Here is a 19390-nt window from a genome sequence, read left to right as displayed (position 1 = left end):
GATGGACTTTAGAAAGAGGGACTGATTAGCTAAAAAGTGCTAATTTTTTAAAAAATCCATGAAAATCATTTATACTTTGTCTATATAGCAATGACAACAATGACATAAAGACAGGTGGGTAATTTTAAATTTTACTGATGGTTCTATAGTCATCCATCTATATTATGTGACTTTCTTATATGGCCAACAATACCCATTTATCAGTGTGCTGCTCAAATTATATGTACAGATTGTGGTTTTAGAATAGAGCTATAATATTCCACTATTTTCTATGTATATACCAGAACTTTTATAATCTGTCCTTATTTAATACAGAGAATGAATATGGGAGAAATGAATGGCTCAATAGTTAACAGAAAAGGTGGATTTGTCCTTTCTAGGTGAAAAGGGAACAACTTTGACATAACAAAGAGGCTTACCAGACTTGGGATAGGTGACGATGACAAGGTCATCTGGTCTTGCCTCAAATTCCTCCACATCATGCCAATACTGGATAAATTGTTTATACAGTAGCATTCCACGGATTCTGCCAAAGTAATCTAAATAGGCAGGCTTGGAAGAACTCATTGTAGAGTGGTACACTGAAAGAAAAAACGGTATGTTTTCCACTTCACTTGCACTTTAAGTTGTTTTAATATTAATAGTAGTCCTGTGCATCAAATTTCTCTTGGGTGTCTAGCATTTCTTATATGTTGAGTATATGGGATAAGGCATATTAAAGAAATGTATAACATAGCCTTGGTGTTTTAAGAGTTTCTAATCCTATTACTAAGTCTAACATATAAAAGAATAAGAAGTACAAAGCACAAACAAGTTACATGTTTTAAAACTATGTACAAAATGTGTGATACATTCAACAGAGCCTTGATTTCTTTGTCAAAACTGATAAAACATATTAAAAGACTAAGAGATTGAGAAAATGCAACAATATTTTGGCAAAGAATCACTTTAATTAATTCTGTATACATTAAACAACAATAAATTTTGATGGCCACATTTGATAGCTATTGCCAGATGTCAAAGTCAAAGCTTTCTTTGTTTCTGAATACGTTTCATTCAATGAAAAAAAAAATCAAATGCTTGGTGAGTGTATTAAAAAGATGAAAATAATGACACTGTAATGGATATGTCTAAGACACGGATTCTTGAAGGTACAGAAGATTTTTGTATGACCCCCTAGAATTACTTATACTTTTCTCTCTCACTGTATCAGTGAAGTTGACACTCTCATTAAGTGACTTGTGTGAAAATTATAAGGTTAAACAGCACGGTTATCATTGACAGTGCCTGATCCCATGATACCTCATTTCATGTTCAGAGTAAGCCTTAGACTTTTTAATCAGACAAACTTTCCTTTATTGGCTTTCAACTTCTCTCGTTACCTTTCTCCTGTGCAAATTTACTCCATTCAGAGTTTGTGATATAGCATCTCAACAAAGGTTATCCTTCTTTGATATTACCCTCATAGTATCTCCTTTTTTTTTTCTTTTAAGACTTGAGGTATTACTGAGTAAAATGAGGCTCACCATGCCAGAGAACTGGGCAATATTTAGTTACAAGACTGTCTCAGGGTTGTTGTTATTGTTTAGTAGCTAAACCATGTCCAACTCTTTGCAAGCACTCCATGGGCTGTAGCCCTCCAGGCCTCTCTGTCCATGAGATTTCCCAGCAAAGAATACTGGAGTGGGTTGCCATTTCCTTCTCCAGGGCATCTATGGGATCTTCCCAATCTTCCTGACCCAGGGATCAAACCCACATCTCTTGCACTGGCAGGCAGATTCTTTCCCACTGAGCCACCAGAAAAGCCCATAGTTTCTGCAGTACAACAAAGTGAATCAGCTATATGTACACATATATTCCTTCCCTCTTGAACCTCCCTCCTGCCCCCTATCTCACCCCTCTAGGTCATTGCAGAGCAATGAGCTAAGCTCCCTGTGCTAAACAGCAGCTTCCCACTAGCGAACTATTTTACACAAGGTAGGATCTCCCTTTTATCTACCCCTGTCAAAAAAAAAAAAAAAAAATCCTGTAGCATAAGTTGTTATACACTCATACACATGATTGAACACAGGTCTCCTGTGTCTCCTGCATTGCAGGCAGATTCTTTACCATCTGAGCCATCAGGGAAACCCCTAAAAATCTATATATCAAAGATATTTTATAACTTTTCATGTTTCTATGTTTCATAAGTTTATTGGTTATTATAATCATTTTGGTCAATTTTGTCCATCAGGAGTGTTTTTCTTTTTCCTAAATGATATATAGCAAGTAATTTATCATTGATTTATAAATTGAAGATATCTGAAGTGTTCCCATCTTACATTGCCAGTTGTTTTTAACTTTTTTAATGGTTTATATAGAAATTTATTGCTCATATAATCACTAGGGGAAAAAAATATGTACAAAAGGCATTCCTTGTCCTGCCTATTGATTTGTTTATTCACATGAACAACTTTCTTGGTGTTCTGCCAAGTTTGTAAGAATTGGCTTACAGTCAAGTGGGAGTGGCTGATTTATTATTAAAAACAGTTGGCTGACTTCTGACTGACCCTTCATGGTCAATTTTAATCTCAGAGTTAAACTAGGTGGCATATAATAAAATCCCTTGGTTTGTTTAGCTTCTTTTACTAAGTTATCTCATCTTGTAATGTATAGATTCACCTCCAGCTGCTTTCTTCTTTCTCAAAAGACATAGTTCAGTTCGAAATTGTCAACTTCATTCCCTAACTGAGTCTGTAGGTGCTATTGTCTAAAAACACTGACCAAAAAGTATTAGAACTGTGATTCATAAACTCACTTGAGGGAAGAGATATGTTTCTTCTTTTCTTTCTCTGTATTTCCTCTTTCCTTCCTCTTTCTTTCTCTCTGTCTCCATCTTCCCCTCCTCTACTCCCCATTCTGCCTTTCATTGAGCGAGTATACTCTGTGTGAGTTCCTCTGCTGTTACCAGGCACAGTGATAAGTGCTGAATAGCAGGATGAGTATAGATTCATAGGGCTTGCTTCAGCCTCACCTTCTACAACTTAATTTGGATTTGAGAAAAGTGGCTGAAAGGAGAGAATATCCTTTTGGACGTTCTTCTATCCAGAACAACAGCACTGTGTCACAAAATAGATGCTAAAAAATTCTCATTAAGTTCAATTGTTTTATTGTTAGATCAAATCTCCTCGGGCTTTCTAGTATCCACTAACGATTCCTAGATGAAACAGGCACTGCCCTGCCAATGGTGCACCTTGGCAACTATTTACCAAGGACTTGGATTTCTGCTCTTGAAGGTCAAATGTCTCTCACTTAAAAGTAACAGTAATATTTGCAATATCCCTGTTAGTAACAGATTGCTTCTGACATATTTCATAGAAGTAAGCATCTGACTAGAATTCAGTCTCCACTTTAACTTTTCTACTCTGCTTGCTTTGTTCTCATGTCAGTAAAATAGAGAACATGTTTAAATGCAGGATTTACAAGGCAACTATGATACTAAAGTTTTATGTTAAAACTGTTTAATTTAAACAGCAAAACATTATATAAATATATTATTTTTAATGATAAGTGATTTTTTATCACAAAATGATTATTAAAGCTTTACATACTTTACATTAAGTAAGTAAAATATTGATAAAAACTTTAACCTCTGTTTCCTTTTTAATATAGTTTTATAACAAGTAATTCTGTATTTTCTATATCTAAAATCTAAATATTAATATCAACAATAATAATAGAGATAAAACCTGTCCAGATGGTCCTGTGAAAGAAACTGGGTGATCCAATTCAGTTTCCTTCAAATCCCCACTCAGGTTTCAAGCTGCAAAAAAAGATGAGAACTACTGTGCATTTGGAATGTTTCTGGTGAGTTTTTATTCTGAATGTCAGAGAAGGAGGCGGAGATTAACTTGTGAGTCTAGGCTTTCTGGAGTCTGTGATGCAATAGGGTAAAACAAATATGGAATCAGACGTACAGGTGCAGTGAGCCACACAGTCATGTTTATTCACATGGATATTAGAGATTCTACAGTTATTTTTCATTCTTGGTTCATAGGCAAATTTATAAATTTGCCAGTAGCCATCACTGGGTTAAGGAGAAGGAGGAAAAGGAAGTAAAGGTAAAGATGAGGGAGAAAAATATAAGCATGATGGAGCAAAATATAAGAGAATTTGTAAGAGAGTGTCACTTCCTCAATCAATGGATGAGGTTGACTTTTGAAAGATTAAACTCCCTAGAGGAGTAAGAAGAGAGAAGAAAATGACCCTGCGTCAGGAGACCTAGATTAGTTTAGGGAGACTTTTCAAAGAGGGATTTATAGTACTTGCTTGTGTCTTAACAAGTCACTTGGAAAACACCTTTTGTTTACAAATCTTTGCCTTTAACTCTGGAGCAACCCTGAAAATCAAAAACAGATGACAGCTAAAGGAATAATGTAAGAGAATTCACCTTTGGATTACTGTTTTTAAAATCTCCTTCTCTCTGCTCCTAATCACATGCTCAATGATATAGTGTGGAATTCCCAGGTAAAGTTAGTCATTGACAACATTGAAATTTAGATAAGAGAATGAGAAAAATGGACTTGGAGGGCACTATGCCAAATAAAATAAGTCAGACAGAAAGGCAAATCCTGTATGACATCACTTCTATGTGGAATCTATAAAATACAACAAACTAGTGAATATAACAACAACAAAAAAAGCAGTCACAGAGATGTAGAGAACAAACTGGCTGTTACCAGTGGGAAGAGGGAAAGAGGGAGAAGAAAGATAGGCATAGAGGATTAAGTGGTACAAACTATCAGCTATAAAATAAGCTTCAAGGATATACTGCACAACACGAGGAATATTGCTAATATTTTATAATATATCATATATAGTGTATATATATGTATATATATATATAATATTTTAACTACGACAAAGCCTTTGTGGATCACAACAAACTGTGGGAAGTTCTTCAGGAGATGGTAATATCAGACCACCTTACTTGCTTCCTGAGAATCTGTATGCAGGTCAAGAAGCAACAGTTAGAACTGGACATGGAACAATGGACTGGTTCCAAGTTGGGAAAGGAGTAAGTCGAGGCTGTATACTATCACCTTGCTTATTTAATTTATATGCAGAGTACATCATTTGAAATGCTGGGCTGGATGAAGCCCAAGCTGGAATCAAGATTGTGGAGAGAAATATCAATAACCTCGGGTATGCAGATGATACCACCCTTACGGGAGAAAGCAAAGAGAAACCGAAGAGTCTCTTGATGAAGATCAAAGAGGAGAGTGAAAATGTTGGTTTAAAACTCAACTTTCAGAAAACTAAGATCATGGCATCTGGACCCATCACTTCATGGCAAATGAATGGGGAAACAATGGAAAGCGTGAGAGACTTTATTTTTCTGGACTCCAAAATCACTGAAGATGATGACTGCAGCCATGAAATTAAAAGATGCTTGCTCCTTGGAAGAAAAGCTATGATCAATCTAGACAGCACATTAAAAAGCAGAGACATTACTTTGTTGACATAGGTCCATTTAGTCAAAGCTATGGTTTTTCCAGTAGTCGTGTTTGGATGTGAGAGTTGGTCTATAAAGAAATCTGAGCGCCAAAGAATTGATGCTTTTGAACTGCAGAAAGAATTGATGCTTTTGAATTGCTGTGTTGGAGAAGACTCTTGAGAATCCCTTGGACTGCAAGGAGATCAAACCAGTCCATCCTAAAGGAAATCAGTCCTGAATATTCATTGGAAGGACTGATGCTGAAGCTAAAACTCCAATACTTTGGTCACCTGATGAGAAGAATTGACTCATTGGAAAAGACCCTGATACTGGGAAAGATTGAAGGTGGGAGGAGAAGGGGACAACAGAGGATGAGATGGTTGGATGGCATCACCAACTCAATGGAGATGAGTTTGAGCAAGCTCCAGGAGTTGGTGATGGACAGGGAGGCCTGGCATGCTGCAGTTCATGGGGTCACAAAGAGTATGACTGTACTGACTGAATTATAATAACTGCAAATGGAGCATAACCCTTAAAGATTGTGACTCACTATACTGTACACTTGTAACATATAATATTGTACATCAACTATACTTCAAATCAAGAAAAGGCCAAGGTTTTTTTGTTTCATGTCTCTGCACTTCCTCTTTTCAGTGGAGGATATTCTCCTTTGCTCCCACCTTATACCCTCGTCAATACCTCCAATTTAGTTAGTTCAAAACCTGATTAGTTCTCATTTGTCTCTTGTCTTTAATTTGATTGCACTTACTTTGAAAGGCCTTTCTTAACTTTTGCAAGACTGAATATCCCTCCAAATGGCCTTTGAAACCCTGTACTGCATCCTATTTAGCATTTATTTCATTGTGCCAGAATTAAAATTTACATATTAACAGAGTACATATTAATTGAGTACATATTAACAGAGTGAAAGTGGCTGATGTGTTAAAAAGAGACCTGTGGTTGTTAATTACAAAAGACATTAATATTCAGCCCTACACAAAATAAAATAAATGAGAGGTTTTTGAGAAATGGCAATTTTTCATGATAGAACATCAAAATAGAACAGGATTAACCAGGGGCTTGTTTTTAGATTGCATGTCATTTGGCTTTATGTAGTTTGTCATTTTACTTTTTTATTTTTATTTGCATTAAATAAAACGTGTTAAAACATGCAATTGTTAAATATACAAGTTTAATATGGATTGTAATATTTAATACTATTGCATAGCTTAATTTTTAAATTATCATCATTTAATGATAAGGATCTGTGAGATTTCCATCATTGTTTACCAAGATATTCTTTGATCCAAAAAGTCAGGATATGAGCATAGGCTAACTGGAACAGATTTAGCTTTCAGGCCATCTGTCGGCATCGATAGGCATTACTGACAAAATGGAGGCATGGCCCCAACCCCCTCTCCTCATCCCGCAGGCACAGTCCCGGGATGAAGGAGTTAGGTCTTGTGATTCTGACTTGTCCTTCCCTTCCTCCGGTTGAGTTGGCTGGAAAGAATGTTATAATCCATAAAGTTAACTATTGACATCTGTTCAAGGATCTTTACAAAGAACGCTCCAGGATGAGCACATAGGCTGCCGCTTGAGACCATGGGATTCATTGTTATCTGAAACCTGCCTGTAAGGAGAATGTTTATGGCAAAAGAAGTTTGCTGAGTTTAGGGGTTAGGAATAATTAAGAATAGTTAGAAGCTAAAGGTTTAAGGTATGTTGTAGTGTTGGCATATTTTACTATAACTTATGGAAACTAGGTATTTTAGAGATGCTAATAGCCAAAAGCCTTTTTAGGAGATGATGAGCTTAAGTTACTAGGGGATAGCAGGATTTAAAGAGATAAGAAATAAACTGAGGAATGTAATATACAGACCAGAGACAAACTTGAGTTACAATGTTATCACAAGGACACTTAAGAAGAAACTCTGAAGGGCAACAATGATTTGTGGAGACAGTAAATATGAGTGAGGGGAAACTGAAGATGTCATACCTCTGACCTAATGTTTTTGTAAAAGTATAAAAGAAAACCTGATGCTTAAAATAAACATGCAGCCCAGTGCTTTGAGAGAGAGACTGCATCATTTTCGTTCGCCGATCCCGTTCATCCCTTCAGGGCGTTTCCCTGGCTACCAGAGCAGGACTCTGGGAAGTGGCGCCCGAACGGGGACACCTGAAGGATAAGTAATTAATCAAGTAGGTAAGTAATTAATTAAGCAATTTCATAAATGCAAAGCGGGACGGGTAGAATTGTGTTCGTGGGTGACCGGGACCCCTCTGCAGTTTAGGCAGGGTGAGGAGAACACAGAATCAGTAAAAATATTCTCTAGGAAAATGGGACTCTCTGCATCCAAGAATAGACAAATGTTTATTGAAACGTTACTCACATGATAGCCCATAGAGGCGTTAAACTTCTAATTTTTGTATTCTCTAAATGTTTATTAAAATATTACTTCACATGTTAGCCCATAGAGGCATTAAACTTCTAATTTCTGTCCAAGAGCAATGCCCATGATTTCCTGAGAAAATCTGAAAACCTGGGCTAAGGTTGGAGATGAGTTACATTTGTTTTTTACTTTGCATGGGCCAGAAGAGTTTCCGGTAGATGCTTTTGCTCTGTGGAATATGATTAGGGACGTACTGAACCCTCGGCATGAGGCTGTTAGACAGCCTATGGGAGAGGCTGCAACGGTGGATGGTGGGCTTCCGCCTTCCGCGCGGAGTATGTTTTCTGCCATTGGTGAAGAAAAGGAGGGAGACTGTACTCAACCTCTCGAGGAAGGAGAGGACTTGCAGGACGCTGCAGCCAGCGCCCTAGCAAGACCCCTCCTCCTCTACACAAACCTTTAAAAATTTATCCATCACTTTCTGATTTAAGGCGATCACCGCTGCCTCCGTTTGCGCCTCCCAGGGCCCAGGAGTTCCCCACTTTGCCCCCAAAGCTTCCCAGAGCATTGCCTGAGGCTGAGAAAGATAAAGAGTTTTCTGAAACAAAGAAGCTTTTAAAGCAGACACATGTACAATATACAGAGCGTGCTCCTTGGAGAAAGCCCCTTCAGGGGGCCCTCTGCTGCTAAGTCACTTCAGTCGTGTCCAACTCTGTGCGACCCCATAGACGGCAGCCCACCAGGCTCCTTGTCTCTGGGATTCTCCAGGCAAGCATATTGGAGTGGGTTGCCATTTCCTTCTCCAGTCAGGCGAGGAAGCTCCACTTCCAACAGGAGTGGCTGGTCCCCTGCCTGAGGGCATTTTAAGACTTGTGCTCGGGCGTGGCTCGCTTTCCCTTCAAGGAATTTCGGTGGTGCCTGATGTAATAGATTCTGATTATACTGGGGAAATTAAAGTTTTGATTTCGAAGCCTGCCAAAACTGTGCAAATTAATAAAGGTCAAAGAATAGCACAACTTCTGCTTTTACCTTAATATCAGATAGGCAAAACCTTGACTTCTCAAGCTAGGGGCACCAGAGGATTTGGATCTAGTGATCTAGCCTTTTGGGTGCAAGAAATTACAGCTTCAAGGCCTTTGAAAGATCTTTTAATTCAAGGAAATAAAATGTCAGGGCTGTTAGACACTGGAGCAGATGTCTCTTGCATTGCTGGAAAAGACTGGCCCTCGTTCTGGCCAACATGTCTGACCAATTCCGGCTTGGTAGGAATAGGGTCAATGCCCTCGGTTGCTAAGAGCTCACAAATTTTGACATGATCAGATGGAAAGGGGGCACAAGGCACCTTTTGCCCATATGTGATTCCTTCACTGCCTTTTTCTTTATGGGGGAGAGATATATTATCTCAGATGGGAATGCTTTTATATAGCCCAGATGAAAAAGTTACTAACCAAATGCTGCAAATTAGGTGTAATTCTGACAAGGGGCTTGGTAAAGATAGGCAGGGAATTGTTTCTCCATTAGAAATGGTTCCTAACAAAAATAAAAAAGGTTTAAGATATTCAAATTTATCCTAGAGGCTGTTGCTCTTGCTTCTGATCCTATTATCTGGAAATCTGATGATCCGGTATGGGTGGAGCAATGGCCCTTAACAGCTGAAAAGCTGCAGGCAGCTGAAGACTTAGTTATGGAGCAACTGGCGGCCGGCCATATAGAGCCTTCTAATAGTCCCTGGAATACTCCTATTTTTGTCATTAAGAGGAAATCAGGAAAGTGGAGATTATTACAAGATTTGAGAGCAATAAACGCAACTATGGAAGACATGGGGGCCTTTCAGCCGGGTCTCCCTTCCCCAGTAGCCGTACCTTTTCAATATAATGTGATAGTCATAGACCTACAAGATTGTTTCTTTACCATCCCCCTGGCTGTTCAAGATTGTAAGAGATTTGCCTTCAGTCTTCCTTCAGTTAATTTTAAACAGCCCTATAGAAGGTTTCAATGGAAGGTTTTGCCTCAGGGAATGAAAAATAGCCCCACCTTGTGTCAAAAATTAGTGGATCAAGCTGTGCAAAATGTTAGAGGGAAGTATAAAGATTTATATTTGATACACTATATGGATGATATTTTGGCTGCCCATAAAGATAGAGCCTTATTGCAACAAATCTTATCTAAATTGATTGAGGCCTTGGAAAACTGGGGTTTGAAGATAGCTCCAGATAAGATACAAGTAAATCCTCCTTTTTCTTATTTAGGAAGGGTGTTAAATACCCATACTGTGAGTCATGCTCCTTTGCAGCTGCGAGGAGATCATTTATTAACTTTAAATGATTTCCAAAAATTATTAGGGGATATTAATTGGATACACCCACATTTAAGACTGACTACTTCAGATTTAAAGCCTTTATTTGATTGCTTAAGGGGCCATCCTAATCCCAGTTCTAAGAGAGAATTGACTAGTGAAGCAGAGTTAGCTCTTGTTAAAGTGGATGAGGCTTTGAATGATCAGTTAATCAGAATTAATATTACCAGAGGATGGGATTTAATTATTCTCACCACAGAACATACACCTACAGGATGCTTGTGGCAAGAAGGCCCATTAGAATGACTTCATCTACCAGTGACCCCCCAAAAAATAGTTTTATCTTATCCCAGCTTGGTGGCACAATTAATTATAAAAGGTAGAAAAAGAAGTGTGGAACTTTTTGGAAAAGAAGTAGCAAATATAGTGATTCCATTCAATAATGATCAACTGCAATTTCTTTTACAAAATAGTGATGATTGGCAAGTTGCCCTGATAGATTTCAGGGGACAAATTTTGTTTCATTTACCCTCAAACCCCCTTTTGCATTTTTTAAAAACACATCCCGTGATTTTTCCGAAGAAATTTTCTATTCAACCTTTAGAAGGGGCAATTTTAGTTTTCACAGATGGTTCCTCTAATGGTAAAGCAGTTACAATTATTAAAGGAAAATCCCATGTTCAGGTAACTGTAGAGACATCTGCCCAAAGAGCTGAGTTAAGAGCAGTTATTTGGGCTTTTCAACATTTGAGAGACCGTGTCTTCAATCTTCTAACTGACTCCCGATATATTGTAAGATTGTTTCCTCATATTGAGACTGCTAATATTCCGAAAAATAAGACTACTATTTTCTCCTTGTTACTCGATTTACAGAAAGAGATTAAGCATAGAGTTAAGAAATATTTTGTGGGACATATTAGAGCCCATTCCGGCTTGCCTGGCCCTTTACATGACGGAAATGCTTTGGCAGATGCATTAACTAAAGTAATTGCCTTAAACTTACATGAAAAGATTGACAAGGCTAAAAATTCTCACAAAATTCACCATCAAAATGCAGCTGGTTTAAGGCATGAGTTTCATATCCGTAGGGAGGTGGCTAGACAAACAGTCAAGTTACGTCCAAACTGCCCAACATCTAATCCATCTCTACCATTAAGAGTAAATCCCCGAGGCCTTAGGCCTAACGCTCTCTGGCAAATGGACGCAACTCACACCCCGGTCTTTGGGAAACTGTCCTGTGTGCATGTTACCGTGGATATCTTTGTAATCACTCAAACGTAGATACACAGGGGCAGACTGCAATGATGAGACACTGGATTCCTGAGGGGGCTGCGACTCGGCCCCTGGTCAAGTGGAAAGACCTCCTTATCGGAGAGTGGAAAGGGCCAGATGTGCTGTTAACTTGTGGGAGAGGGTATGCTTGTGTGTTTCTGCAGGACTCCACTTCTCCTGTTTAGATTCCTGACAGACTGATTCGACATGTCCAGCCCCATGAGATCTCCAAGACCACAGAGACCGCTGAGGTTGCTGAGATCCCTGGAGTCCTGGAGTCTGGGACTGAAGGATATTGGCGAGATCAGAAGCTTGTCGAGTCCGGACCTGAGGGAACCAAGGAAAAGCCGAAGGGCGGGTGACCCTTCACCTGAGGCTTCACTGCTGGTACATCGCTTCAGGCACCTGGCACTTCAAAAGAGACATGCTGATCGAGTCCAACCGTATTCTGCTCCACCTCGTTGCCGTCATCGTCATCGTACTCAAGCAACTACTTCTAGCACGGTGCCAACATGGGGCCAGCTGAAACACCTCGCTCAGCAGGCTGAAGAATTAATAGAAAGGGGGAGATATGAGGCCACTCCTATGGTAATGTTTGTGGCTATGCTTGTTGTGTTGGCTTGTCAGCCGAGGCCCTCCAGCGCAGAAAAAGTTCATTGGACCTATTTGCCTAATCCACCTTTTTTCCAGCCTGTAGATTGGATAATTGAGCCCATTCGTGTTTTTGTTAATGATACTCATCTTTTGGGCGGGGCTTCCATCTATCCTAATAATGTTAAAACAGTGGTCATCGCTCCCTTCAATTTTTCAGGCGTGTCCGTTTATCCACCTATTTGCTTTGTCACACCTTCCTCCGGTTTTGAATGGATGTGTTAGCACTTCCTTGAAAGTCATGCTCTGAGAAGCAATGACGAGAGAGAGTTTTGGTCCTTATAGCTGTTGATGCTGGGGGCGCAAGAAAGACAATATGATGCCATAAAACAGGCAGCCCCTCATTTAAAGGACTTTCCAAGCTGTGCACTCCCCACCCCGGATTCTGATGAACAAGGACTACAGGCCTGGGAAAGCATAAGCAAAATTTCTGGCTTTCCTCGTTGGAAAGAATGCATGTATGCCCTAAAATTATTTATTCCCATTGTTGCCACCAGACATTCTCTGATTGAATGGGGGTGCCCCTATCTTTTGGATCAATGGTTAAATTTAATTTTTGAAGAACCTTATAGATCCATATGAAATAATTCATTTATCCCTTATCCTTTAGCAATTACTAGGTGGCATGTTAATGGATGGGTTCCTCCTTTAGTGAGTTTCGATGAAACAGGTCCCATACAACCTGAATTATGGAGAGCATTGGCTGCTATGGCACCTGTGATTTTACACAGACCTTTAAATGAACAAAGATATATTGTACGGGCCTGCATGCATTCTCCCTATGCCTTTCTGTTGGCCAAAAATCGGAATGATTTGAGAGTTCTTAAAGGAGAAACTGTTTATACTGTTGAATGTGTGAATTGTTTTATATCAAATTGTGTTGATGGGAATGATTATAGTAATTATAAGACTGTGATGATTGTAAAGCGACCACCATATTTGATGGTTCCTGTAAAATTAGAGGGACAATGATTTGATGATTATGCATTGAAAGTTTTGTATGAATTTAATGGCTTAATTTCTCGACCTAAGAGATTCATTGCAGCTCTGATTGTGGGAATAACTGCCTTGATTGCCACAATTGCTTCAGTTACGGTTTCTGCTGTTGCCCTGTCAAAACAAGTGCATACTGCCTCATTTGTCGATCACCTATCCAAAAATGTCTCCGTAGCTCTTGCTACACAGGAAATTATAGATAGGAAGATAGAAAATAAGGTCAGTGCTTTAGAAGAAGCAGTCCTGCTTGTAGGGCAAGAAATTACAAATTTAAAAATTAAGTTGTCTTTAAGGTGCCATGCTAAATTTAAATATATGTGCGTTACCCCTCTACAAGTGAATGATTCTGTGCATTCTTGGGAACGCATTAGAAACCATATTTTAGGCGTTTGGAATCACTCAGATTCTAATATTGATATTTCTAAGTTACATCAAAATATCCAGAATATGAACCAGGCGGAGTCTGACTTTTCCTCTCAATGGCTTTCTAATTCCCTTTTTAAAAATCTAGAGGGATATCTTTCCCATGGATCCTTTTTTACAATAATGATTAATGCAGCCATGTGCTTATGCCTGTTGGTTCTGATTTGTCTATTAGCCCCATGCCTTTTCAGAATACTCAACTGAAGTGTTTCTGCTTTATCTACTGAGTTTCACACTTATGCTCTAAAAAATAAAAAAGGGGGAGATGTCGGGAGCCGCGATAGGCATTACTGACAAAATGGAGGCACGGCCCCAACCCCCTCTCCTCATCCCGCAGGCACGGTCCCGGGATGAAGGAGTTAGGTCTTGTGATTCTGACTTGTCCTTTCCTTCCTCCGGTTGAGTTGGCTGGAAAGAATGTTATAATCCATAACGTTAACTATTGACATTTGTTCAAGGATCTTTACAAAGAATGCTCCAGGATGAGCACATAGGCTACAGCCTGAGATCATGGGAAACATTGTTATCTGAAACCTGCCTGTAAGGGGAATGTTTATGGCAAAAGAAGTTTGCTGAGTTTAGGGGTTAGGAATAATTAAGAATAGTTAGAAGCTAAAGGTTTAAGGTATGTTGTAGTGTTGGCATATTTTACTATAACTTATGGAAACTAGGTATTTTAGAGATACTAATAGCCAAAAGCCTTTTTAGGAGATGATGAGCTTAAGTTACTAGGGGATAGCAGGATTTAAAGAGATAAGAAGCAAACTGAGGAATGTAATATACAGACCAGAGACAAACTTGAGTTATAATGTTATCACAAGGACACTTAAGAAGAAACTCTGAAGGACAACAATGATTTATGGAGACAGTAAATCTGGGTGAGGGGAAACTGAAGATGTCATACCTCTGACCTAATGTTTTTGTAAAAGTATAAAAGAAAACCTGATGCTTAAAATAAACATGCAGCCCAGTGCTTTGAGCGAGAGACGAAAATCGTTCGCCGACCCCGTTTGTCCCTTCAGGGCGTTTCCCTGGCTACCGGAGCTTGACTCCGGCAGCCATCCTCTTATCTTTCAGTTGTAAGCAATTGGTTGCAAAGATATTACAAATGTGTCTAAACCATGTGATGCTGGCAGCCACTGAAGTTCAAAACACATTTACCCTTAAAAAAAATCTTTCAAACGATGAAGATTCATTTACTAATTAAAAAAATAAGCATGAAAGTATGTTGTTGTTTAGTCGCCAAGTTGTGTCCAACTCCTTGCAACCCCATAGACTGTAGCCTGCCAGGCTCCTCTGTCCACGGAATTCTCCAGGCGAGAATACTGGAGTGGGTTGCCATTTCCTTCTCCAGGTGATCTTCCCAACCCAGGAATCAAACCCGTATCTATTACGTCTCCCGCATTGGCAGGTGGATTCCTTACCACTAGCTCCATATGGGGCACTGAGTTCACCTAAAGTGTGTTAGATAGCTACTATAAATAGCATATAGTAAAATGAAGCCTCCTGAAGGGTGCAGAAGAAATGTTTTGCCCTAAAGAACTCTCTGTATAATCTTATAAAGTATGAATCACATAGGTTAAAATAAGAATGGGCCTGTAATGCAGGAGATACGGATTTTATCCCTGAGTTAGAAAGATCCGCTGGAGCAGAAGAATGGTTACCCACTCCAGTATTCTAGCCTGGAGAATTCCATAAACAGAGGAGCTTGGTGGGCTACAGTCCATGGGATCGCAAAGAGTCAGACATGACTGAGTGACAACACACACACACACACAATTTAACTAAGGTTCATTTTTTTTGTATTGCACATTTCTGTGAATGTTGACAAATGCTTAATGCCAAGCATCTGCCATTATGGTATCATACAAAATAGTTTCGCCCCCGCCTCTCACAACAATATCTTATGCTCCACCTCTTCCTCCTGCCTCCCCTCCTGTGAACTTCTGACAATCACTGCTAATTTATCATATCTGTAGTTCTGACTTCAGAATGCCATATAGCTGAAGTCAAAGAGTATGTGTAGCCTTTTTAGATTGGCTTCTTGACTTAAAACAATGTACAAAGTTCCTCCATGTCTTTTGATCATTTAATACCTGATTTGTCTTAATTGCTGAATGATATCCTGTTATCTGAAGGTACCAGAATTTGTTTATTTACTCACCTATTAAGGGACATCTTGGCTGCTTTCAGTTTCCAAAATTATCAGTAATGCTTCTGTTAACATTCATGTGCAGGCTTTTGTGTGGAAATAAGTTTGCGCCTCATTTGTGCAAATATGTAGGAGTGTGACTGCTAGACCAAATGGTTAAGACTATATTTAGCTTTGTAAGAAGCTGTCACTGTTGCTGTAACATTTTGCACTCCCACCAGCAATGAATTAGAGTTTTTTTGCTCCACATCTTCACCAGTATTTTGAATTGAAAGAGTGTTGGATATTATCTGATTAAAAGATAGGCTGTGTTTAATGTTTGCTGTTGTGTCATAGACTTTAATTTCCTCTAGTGTCCTTGCTTTGATCTGTTATCTTTTACCTCCCCTTTATAAGACAGGAATGCCAAAAGGGCTGTAGTTGAGTATTTCCCTTCCCCTATATCAGATAAATTGCTGGTAAGATCTTTTTCCTTAGCCAGAAGGCCCTTATTATGGAGAATACTCGAGGTTTATTTTTAAATGGTTATTTTTCCCCTCCCTCTGCCTGAAACCAGACGATTTTCCTCCATTGGTTCTTCACCATGATAATCTGATTGAGACTTGGAAGTAAAATTCACAGAAGCCTGGAGATTTTCTCTAACTGAGCCCTCCAGGGTTTTTAACTCTTAAATTAAAGAAAACTGTTGTTGCTGTTCAGTCGGTAAGTTATGCCCAACTCTTTATGACCCAATGAACTGCTCTTTACTATCTCCTAGAGTTTGCTCAAATTCATGTCCATTGAGTTGGTGATGCTATCTAACCACCTTATCAGCCTCTGTCACCCTCTTCTCCTCTTGCCCTCAATCATTCCCAGCATCAGGGTCTTTTCCAATAAGTCAGTTCTTACATGCCCCGCCTCCTCCAGCATTTCATCAGTTCCTAGCAGTTACTGGCTCCAAAGACTTCCTCTTTCATCCGATCTCATCCTATGGATTCTGTCTTTCTGGGTTGGGGAACTGCAGTTTTCCCTGCGACCTCATTTCTTTGATAGATTCTAAGAAGTCTTATTGATTTCCAGTTCAGTTTTTTTTTCCTTATTGTGAGGATATGAGTCGTTATTTGTGCGCATGCTAAGTAGCTTCAGTCATGTCCGAGTCATTGTGACCTTATGGACTATAGCCCGCGAGGCTCCTCTGTCCATAGGATTCTCCAGGCGAGAATACTGGAGTGGGTTGCCATGACCTCCTCCAGGGGATCTTCCCAACCCATGGATTGAACTTCATCTGCCGCTCCTGCGTTGCAGGCGGATTCTTTACCGGGGTCACAGGGGGAAGCCTGGTTGACTATTTACATGCTCTTTATATATTACACCTGAATCCAGGGGTCTGACAGCTCTTTAACACATCCATGTGGCTTCACTGTTTGATATTCTATGAGCCTGAAAAAGTAAAGTAACTGCAGTCTTCTCTCACTCCTGAGAAGTCCCGGAGAGTCTTATCAGGAAAGAAAGACACAATCATTAGCTTTTTAGTAACGCTCATTTGAGCACATAGGTTCTTTGAAATGCCTGATAATTTGAATGCCAGAGACTTACGAAACTCAACATCTTTGTTTATCTTAATGAAAGCAAGTTTTTTAGAATTCAGGTTTTTTCAATGTCAGATTTAGGACTTTACTTTTCATTTCTATGAGATACATACTTACTACCCAATTGATAGAGTTAGCTTTAAAGTACAGTAGTTGTTGGCCTATAAATTGTACTGTTAATTTCAACTTAGCCTTATCCAGTAATTTTAACAATGTTGCACATTTCAAAGTAATACAATAATGTAAAATAGACTATAATTCATAGCATTTTGCCGCATGGGTCATGACATAGTGTAATATTGTTATACTTTAAAAATGGCACTGATAATTTTGTGAATACTTTTAAAGTCTTTCACATTATGGTCTGGTTTTTCACGGCTTTATTTATTTTGGGTAGTGGTTACACTTGAGTTCAAGGAAGTATCAGCTTCTATAAAGATTGTGAAATCCTATGTCCCTCTTGTTGTTTTGACTCCTTTCTTCCTTGATGGTCTAATTCTCAGAGATGATAACAATACACAAGTTCAAGTTTCCCCAGTTTACCACTTCCTGAACATCCTATTCCCAATTTTTGGCAAATGAAAAATTCTTTTGTAAATGTATTAATACTATGCTTTTATAGTAAGTGAGTCTTGTTACTGGTCCAATGTTAGTCTGTATCTAGTAATTGGGCTCTTTCTTTACTCATGGGTCTACAGCAGCAACAAAGGAACAAAAAAAAGAATTTAGTGAAATATACAGAATACCTTCTATATGCCATCCAGTTTGTGTCCAGTTATGTGATCTTCACATATATCCTATGCAAGTACATCCTACAACCCTGTCCTGAAATATTCAGTTGTATTTGGAAACCAACTGTGTCAAGAAGCTTCATGGTGAAGAGAGAGTGAAGTCAGTCTTCATCTTTAAAATGATGCAGATTTGAATTAAATTTCATGATAAGAAAGAAAAAATATACATAATCACAGAACAGATAGGCAGAAAGTGCTAGGACAATGAAATTCAGGGAACATGGAGTAGTAGGTAATAGAAAGGTGGATGTTAGGAGTCAGAAATTGGAGCACATGGTAGTTTATGAGTCAGATATCTGGCAGTCACACAAGGTCGGAAAGAGCCGAGCATATGATAGAGATACTGCTACAAACCTAGAGCCCAGAAGCAGGACTAATTCTCAGAGAGACAGAAAAAAAGTCTGATTTCTATAAGAGAGGAATTTAACGTATCCAGATAAAGATTCAAGTGTGGGGGGAAAAAGTGAGAAACCTGGGATATAGTGCAGGTTTTGTCATAGGACAGTCCCTCATCTGATTTGTAAAACTACTAAAATTATGTTTCATGAGGGTTTATTATGTCTCAGGAACTACACTGAGTACTTTTCATAGATTATCTGTTTTCATCCTCACTTCAACCCTTTGAGTTAGTACTTTTATAATCATTTTAAGACAAAAGAATTGAAGCTTAGTTAAGGTGCTGTTGTTAGTCACTCAATCATATCCAACTCTCTGTGACTGCATGGACTGTGGCCCACCAGGCTCCTCATCCATGGGATTTCCCAGGCAAGAATACTGGAGTGGGTTGCCATTTCCTTCTCCAAGGGATCTTCCTGACCCAGGGATCAAACATGCATCTCCTGCATTGCAGGAGGATTCTTTTACCACTGAGCAGCAGGGAAGCCCTCAGTTAGATTAGGTAAGTGGCAAAAATTTATAGCCACTATGTGGCTGACTTGGGATGTGAACCCTAGCCAACTGATCCAAGAGCCCATTCAAAGAACCCTGTGGCAAAGGATTACAGCAGCTTCACTTCCCTACACAATTTTCAGCTTCTTCTCAATTCCTTGTCCTTCCTACCAAACTGGCCTCAGGGCATGAGGAGATGCCACAGCTGTGGAAACCAGGAAGATTTTTGGAAAGTGAGAAGAGACTCTTTTAGATATTGTCCAATTGCTTAATCAAGTCCAGTAATTCTCTAATCTCTAATCAGTAGCCTGAATTCTTACACTGTGTTTCTCTTGTTTTGCTAGCTCCCAATAGTTCTGTTCTTTGATGAGATCACCTAGTTACACCAAATCTGAAAGGGGAAAGACATCATCACAATCATTCTAACCTACCTAAGGCCTTTTGCCTCTGTGCATAGAGTGTGTGTGTTTGCTCAGTCACTCAG

The 19390-nt window shown here is 39.2% G+C and overlaps 1 protein-coding gene across 9 annotated transcripts in view; it reads right to left on the bottom strand.

The window, feature by feature from the left end:
* Positions 1–19390, bottom strand: part of SULT1E1 (sulfotransferase family 1E member 1) — a 46034-nt gene that overhangs the window by 14054 nt on the left and 12590 nt on the right. The window contains exons 1-4 of one of the 9 annotated variants that reach the window (XM_081512792.1): positions 16548–16696; positions 15672–15949; positions 3729–3802; positions 420–581 (exon numbers count right to left, since the gene is read on the bottom strand). In XM_081512792.1, the coding sequence (XP_081368918.1) occupies positions 420–567 (148 nt within the window). In that variant the 5' untranslated portion in view covers positions 568–581; positions 3729–3802; positions 15672–15949; positions 16548–16696. Of the gene's footprint in view, positions 1–419; positions 582–3728; positions 3803–11168; positions 11403–15671; positions 16742–19390 lie in introns of those variants that run through there. The other 8 variants (XM_081512834.1, XM_081512781.1, XM_081512813.1 and 5 more) reach the window with 8 other exon arrangements.

The sequence above is a fragment of the Giraffa tippelskirchi genome, chromosome 1 (assembly GCF_054371585.1).
Source record: "Giraffa tippelskirchi isolate mGirTip1 chromosome 1, T2T-mGirTip1v1.2.pri, whole genome shotgun sequence".
Taxonomy (NCBI): domain Eukaryota; kingdom Metazoa; phylum Chordata; class Mammalia; order Artiodactyla; family Giraffidae; genus Giraffa; species Giraffa tippelskirchi.
Note: the sequence above shows the minus strand (reverse complement) of the source record. Positions and strands in the feature narration are given on the sequence as shown.